A 6,022-nucleotide genomic window follows, 5' to 3' on the forward strand; every position below is an offset into this window, starting at 1 on the left:
TTCCTAATTTTATCAATTAGAAAAGGAACTAGTTGGAATAAAGGCACACAATTAAGAGCTCGACGTCAAATCCTTAATTTCGTCAAAATGAAAGTGAAAAATTGTTAATTGAGTCAAATATAAGTATGTCTAATGTATGTAGTAAAATGAAATTAATTTAAAAAAGTGCAGTTTTTATGAAAATTCATCCAAATTAATTTTTAATTTATTTAAACGATCAATTCAAAAATATTGAGTAACATGTAAAAATAATTTACTCAAAAAACTTATTTTTATTTTAAATTTTTTATGTTCACATCTGAAATTCAAAAAAAATATATTTTGGCATATACATAAATCAAATGTACATATATTTGAGAATTTTATCCTAGTTCGTTGGACAAATCGTTTCGGAGTTATGAGTGTATTTGTGAGAATTTTTAGGCGTTTGGGAGCCGAAAGCTTTAATAATATTATTCACGAAACGATGTTTTCAGAGTTTTCGGTGTGCAAAACTTCTTCGAAACAACTAGACTGATCAGCTAAAAACTTTCTCACAACCTTCCTGACATTAATTTCGACTTTTTAAGACATTCTGTGGAGTATATTTTTTCAGCAAAAACACTTTTTAAAGACGTTATTTTGTCAAAAATTAAAATTTTGTCAAATCCTAGGATTATTATTAGTATTCATCTATAATAAAAAATATATTTTTTTTTGTATTTGGATTTTAAATAGTTTTTAGCAGAAAAATCGTCGAAAAATATATTTTTTTTTGTATTTGGATTTTAAATAATTTTTAGCAGAAAAATCGTGCTCACCGTCTGACATTTTTTCATAAGAGGTCCTGCTGGAGATGACTATGGAAATTCAAATTTTAAAAAATGAAGCGATAAGCGATAAAGTACATGAAATTTCGTAAATGACATTTTTTAATCTAGAGATAGTCATTTACAAAAACAAAAGCAAAGTTAATAGTTCTAAGCCCAATGTTTCTGTTGTTGTAACGGGTATCGAGGTCAATGCTTGTCGGAAATTACTTGAACCAATGCTTTCAAATCGCTTTGCTTGTTCCAGAGAGAAATTTTGAACGCTTTACCACAACAATATATTCATTTCATTGCATTAAAATTGTCAGCAACCATTTAATAAATAGAATTTAATTACATTAAATACATTATAATTACAATTACTTAGATAAATATTATCACTTACATATAAAAACCATTTACAACTACATACGCTACACATATACCATATTATTGTATGAAAAAATTACTTGTTAACAACCTCCTCATCGGAATTAGTTGTTTGCGCAGAAGATTGTTTGATTTTGTCAACGTAAATATTAAGTATAGCCTCGATTCCGGGATAGAGTACGAAATTTGTCGTACGTATCTTTTTATCGGTTAGATATGAAGTAACAGAGGCGGTGTTGAATGCAATATCCATCGCATCGTTATGCGATATTCGATCCAAATTAGTCCGCGCTACTTTAATGGCGCAGTTTTCAAAGCCATTCACCTAAACGAATTGGAAAATGATAAAATATAATTTAAAGAAAATATACGTTAAACATCATTATAACTGTACTTTAATGGTCAAGTCCAGCTTATAGTCTGCGTCAATATCCGGCCAACGTTGCGCTAACACATCACGCTCCCATTGCAGTTCCGGAGTGGACGTGTTCAAACGATGCGGCACCGTTACGAATTTCGACCACAATTCCGAAGCGAAGTGTGGCGCCATTGGTGCGAGCATGATAATTTGACTAGCTAGGGCGCGTTCATATTGTGGGCTAAAACGTACAATATGCTTCGGCGTACGCTGCTTACAAAATGATAATATTGAAAAAATATAAATAAAAAAAATTGAAGAATATAATAATTTACCCGCAGCGAATTGGTTAGCCCCTGCATCTTCGAGATAGCCACGCTTAATTGATGTGTGTGGCGGTAGTTAAATGTGGCGCCCTTCACGTAAAAGTTGCGAGCATCAAACAATTTGTCGTCCTCAGCTTGAAATGCTTCGCTTTGAGTGTCAACGTTTTCCAATGCGGCATCGCCAACAGCCGTACGCGCCGCATAAAAGTCGTTTAACGTCAACCAAAGACGCTTTTGCCAATTAAGTATGCCAGGGAAGGCTATTTGAGGGAATAAGTAATGAATGGATATCATACTTTTTTTAACAGTTATTTTTTGTACTTGCGCTAGACCAGTTCCGATGTGAAGTAGGCGCCACATCAGCCAACGATATGAGGCGTGTGGTATCAGTACCATATTCTTTAAACATATCAGTGGGATCGACACCATTGAACTTGGACTTGGACATTTTTTCCCATGTCATGACGACAGGCTCTTTGGTGTCCTTCAGGCGCGCTTGATTCTTTTTGACATTCACAATTTCAACCTATTTGAAAATAAATATATATTTTATTTCATAGAATTTAATTTTAACTGTTGCAAATGTACCTCGTCTTCTTTAACGTAGCGTCCGGAACCCTTAACCCTAAATGATCTACCCATAACCATCCCTTGGACAAGTAGGCGCGAAAACGGTTCGGGTGTAGGCGAAAGACCGCAGCTGTGCAGGAAGTGATTGACAAAACGCGCATAGTATAAATGCAACACTGCATGCTCTTTGCCACCAATGTATAAATCAACGGGCATACATTTTTGCACCAGTTCCTTATTTACAATATCACCGGTGTAGCTCGGATCTAAGAAACGCAAATAGTACCAAGAGCTATCAACAAAGGTATCCATTGTGTCAGTTTCACGTTTCGCTTCTGTGTCACCACAATTGGGACAAGTGCAGCGCAATGCCTCTTCACGTTGTGTCTCCATCAAATTGTTATCTGGCAACACCACTGGCAGTTGATCCTCAGGCACAGGTATGGCACCACATTTTTTACAGTGTATTATTGGTATGGGTGTGCCCCAGTAACGCTGACGTGATATCAGCCAATCTTGCAATTTGGAAGACACGCGGTAGCCACCAATTTTTAGACGCGTTGCCGCTTCTAAAACTTCTTCTCGCGCTGATTTGGCATCTATCGCAATGGAAGTTTTTGTATGAGCAAAGAATGCAAGTCCAAAGGTTTCCTGCAGTTCCTTGTCCTGTTCGCGAAAACTGGGCGCCGCTAAATATACGTCGCAGTGCTCTGGAAAATTAGCTTGATCGCTAAAAATAACAGGTATGATAGTGCCAGCGAATGGATTTTCTACCGTTAGACGCGATGCATTACTTAATTTTGATAAGTAATGACTTTGCTTAATGACTATAAAGGAATTTGGATCTTTCAAGTGTTCCGGATTTCTGGTCCAAATGCGTAAGTAATTTGTTGCGGAAGTTAGTAATTGAAATGAATAACCGTCACAATCACCAATCCAGTGACGTTGTAAATTTATAATATCACGCCAATCTTGAAGTGTAGGATCTTCCAAACCGTCTAGCAATGCTTTGGCGTATGCTGTCGTGCGTATAAACCATTGATTTAGTAATTTTTTCTGTACTTTAGCACCTGAGCGCCAAGAACAACCATTTGCATCCACTTGTTCATCGGCTAGCACTGTATTATCTACGGGATCCCAATTCACTAAAGCCTAGTTTTAGTTAAATGCCATTTTATATAGTATAATCACAGAATACGTAATTAGTTATCTATAAATTCAAATTGAACTTAACCTCATTTTGATATGCCAATCCTTTGTTGTAAAGCATTAAAAATAATTTCTGGGTCCATTTGTAATACTCCGGTGAACAAGTTGACATTTCGTGTTTCCAATCAAAAGAGCAACTTAAGGCTTGCAGTTGTTTCTTCATTTGGGCGATATTTGCATCAGTCCACTCTGCAGGCTCTACACCTCTCTGTATTGCGGCATTTTCGGCAGGCAAGCCAAATGCATCCCAACCAATGGGTTGAAATACATTCTGACCGCACATACGATGAAAGCGCGCTACGGTGTCACTTATTGCATAAACACGTACGTGACCCATATGCAGCGTGCCAGACGGGTATGGAAACATTGAAAGCACATAAAATTTATCATTTCGTGCTGGATCAAATTGTCCCTGCGACACTTGTGTACGCCAATGAGATTCTATTTGGTGTTTAACATCATTTGTAAGCTCCGATACCTAATAAATGGAATTATATCAAACTAACTTGCTTGCTTGATGGGGAACGGTTTACCTCAATGCCGGTCACACTTTGTGTTATAAATCGTCTTCCATAAAAGTGTTTAAAATGCTGTAACACGCCCGAACGTAAAAGTAGCTGCATTTTGGAATTTTAATTTACGAAATGTAGCTAAAATTCGAAATAAATGCAGCAAAAGGCAAATGATTTGTGTTTTGAACGAGCGTGCAACTTTCCATCTGTTATAACAGCTGATCGGAAAATGTAATAGAACGGTACCAAACGAATACGAATTAAATACATTCGGTGGGCCCTGCCTTCATAATGATAATAAATTTATAAGCAACATAAAATATAAATATATATTAAATAATTAATATTTGACATTACATGAAATGTAATTGTTTGCTTTAGCGTTTAAGCGTGGAAGTGGATTTCAAGAAAATAAACTGTATCTATCAATTACTGTCTTGTCTGAAATGTTCCTTACTAATACCTCATGCAACAATGTAAGAGCGCTATTACATGAAGCAACTTTTGTTGCTGATTCTCGGGCGATTCTCTTTTGCTGTCGCCCATTACCTTCACACGAGCAACTTGTGTTGCGCAACTCTGTTCGAGTTTTTTTCTCATTCCCTTTCACTTTACTTTAACCCATTGTCGTTTCTTTTTCCTTATAGGTATTTGGGCCACTCTATCACATATATTAATCAGCTCTGTCAATTAAGAAATACATTTTATTTATTAAAACAAAGATATATCACCCTTTTTACTATCGTCTGAATCAATTTGTATGGCTTCCTCCATACATTTCACAATATCTTTAATTAATTCGATTTTTTCGTCATACTCCATTTTCTAAAATATTTATATTATATTATGTATATTTGTATACATATTTGCAAATTACTTACCAAAAGATGAAATTAAATTTTTTAAATATATTCAAAATATTAATTTCAAAAAAATATACGCAAATGCAACTATGTACTACGAAAGAAAGAACACGAATGCCGAAAAACGTCGCAGCGAACTGTTACGAATAAGAACACAAAGCGAGTTGCTGAACACTGGAAACTCGGCGCGATTCCCCTCTCCTCGTCGCCCCCTCGCCTATAAACCAAGAGTTGCCGCAACAAAAGTTGCCGTGTGTGATAAGGCTCCAACTCTGCTCGAGTTTTTTTCTCATTCCCTTTCACTTTACTTTAACCCATTTTCTACTTTTTACTTTAACCCATTGTCGTTTCTTTTTCCTTAAAGGTATTTGGGCCACTCTATCACAAATATTAATTAGCTCTGTCAATTAAGAAATACATTTTATTTATTAAAACAAACATATATCACCCTTTTTACTATCGTCTGAATCAATTTGTATGGCTTCCTCCATACATTTCACAATATCTTTAATTAATTCGATTTTTTCGTCATACTCCATTTTCTAAAATATTTATATTATATTATGTATATTTGTATACATATTTGCAAATTACTTACCAAAAGATGAAATTAAATTTTTTAAATATATTCAAAATATTAATTTCAAAAAAATATACGCAAATGCAACTATGTACTACGAAAGAAAGAACACGAATGCCGAAAAACGTCGCAGAGAACTGTTACGAATAAGAACACAAAGCGAGTTGCTGAACACTGGAAACTCGGCGGGGTTCTCCTCTCCTCGTCGCTCCCTCGCCTATAAACCAAGAGTTGCTGCAACAAAAGTTGCTTCGTGTAATAGCGCTCTAAGATGAATAGTACTAGTGCTGCTGCACTTTTAATACCCTAAAGGGAGAAAATTCATTCGCATTGTTTTCAGTGTAATGAATGAATTTAAAGGATTTTTTAATTCATATAAAAATATGCCGAACTGGTAAATACTCAATTGAAAAATTAAGAAATACA

The 6,022-nt window shown here is 35.3% G+C and overlaps 1 protein-coding gene across 1 annotated transcript; it reads right to left on the minus strand.

The window, feature by feature from the left end:
- Positions 1-1,090: 1,090 nt before the first annotated feature.
- LOC120778050 (probable leucine--tRNA ligase, mitochondrial) lies at positions 1,091-4,392 on the minus strand. Its single transcript, XM_040109726.1, has 7 exons — positions 4,175-4,392; positions 3,667-4,119; positions 2,451-3,584; positions 2,184-2,388; positions 1,872-2,122; positions 1,573-1,806; positions 1,091-1,503 (listed from the first exon to the last, which is right to left on the minus strand). The coding sequence occupies exons 1-7, from the start codon at positions 4,262-4,264 to the stop codon at positions 1,255-1,257; spliced, it is 2,616 nt and encodes an 871-aa protein (XP_039965660.1). The 5' UTR covers positions 4,265-4,392; the 3' UTR covers positions 1,091-1,254.
- Positions 4,393-6,022: the final 1,630 nt, after the last annotated feature.

The sequence above is a fragment of the Bactrocera tryoni genome, chromosome 5, assembly GCF_016617805.1.
Source record: "Bactrocera tryoni isolate S06 chromosome 5, CSIRO_BtryS06_freeze2, whole genome shotgun sequence".
Taxonomy (NCBI): domain Eukaryota; kingdom Metazoa; phylum Arthropoda; class Insecta; order Diptera; family Tephritidae; genus Bactrocera; species Bactrocera tryoni.

Bases quoted from the DNA above. Each gene is read 5' to 3' on its own strand.
- LOC120778050 (XM_040109726.1), bottom strand. From the start codon at position 4,264: ATGCAGCTACTTTTACGTTCGGGCGTGTTACAGCATTTTAAACACTTT. The intron at 4,120-4,174 runs GTAAACCGTTCC...TCCATTTATTAG, and splicing joins AAAGTGTGACCGGCATTGAG to GTATCGGAGCTTACAAATGA. The intron at 1,807-1,871 runs GTAAATTATTAT...TTTTGTAAGCAG, and splicing joins GGCTAACCAATTCGCTGCGG to CGTACGCCGAAGCATATTGT.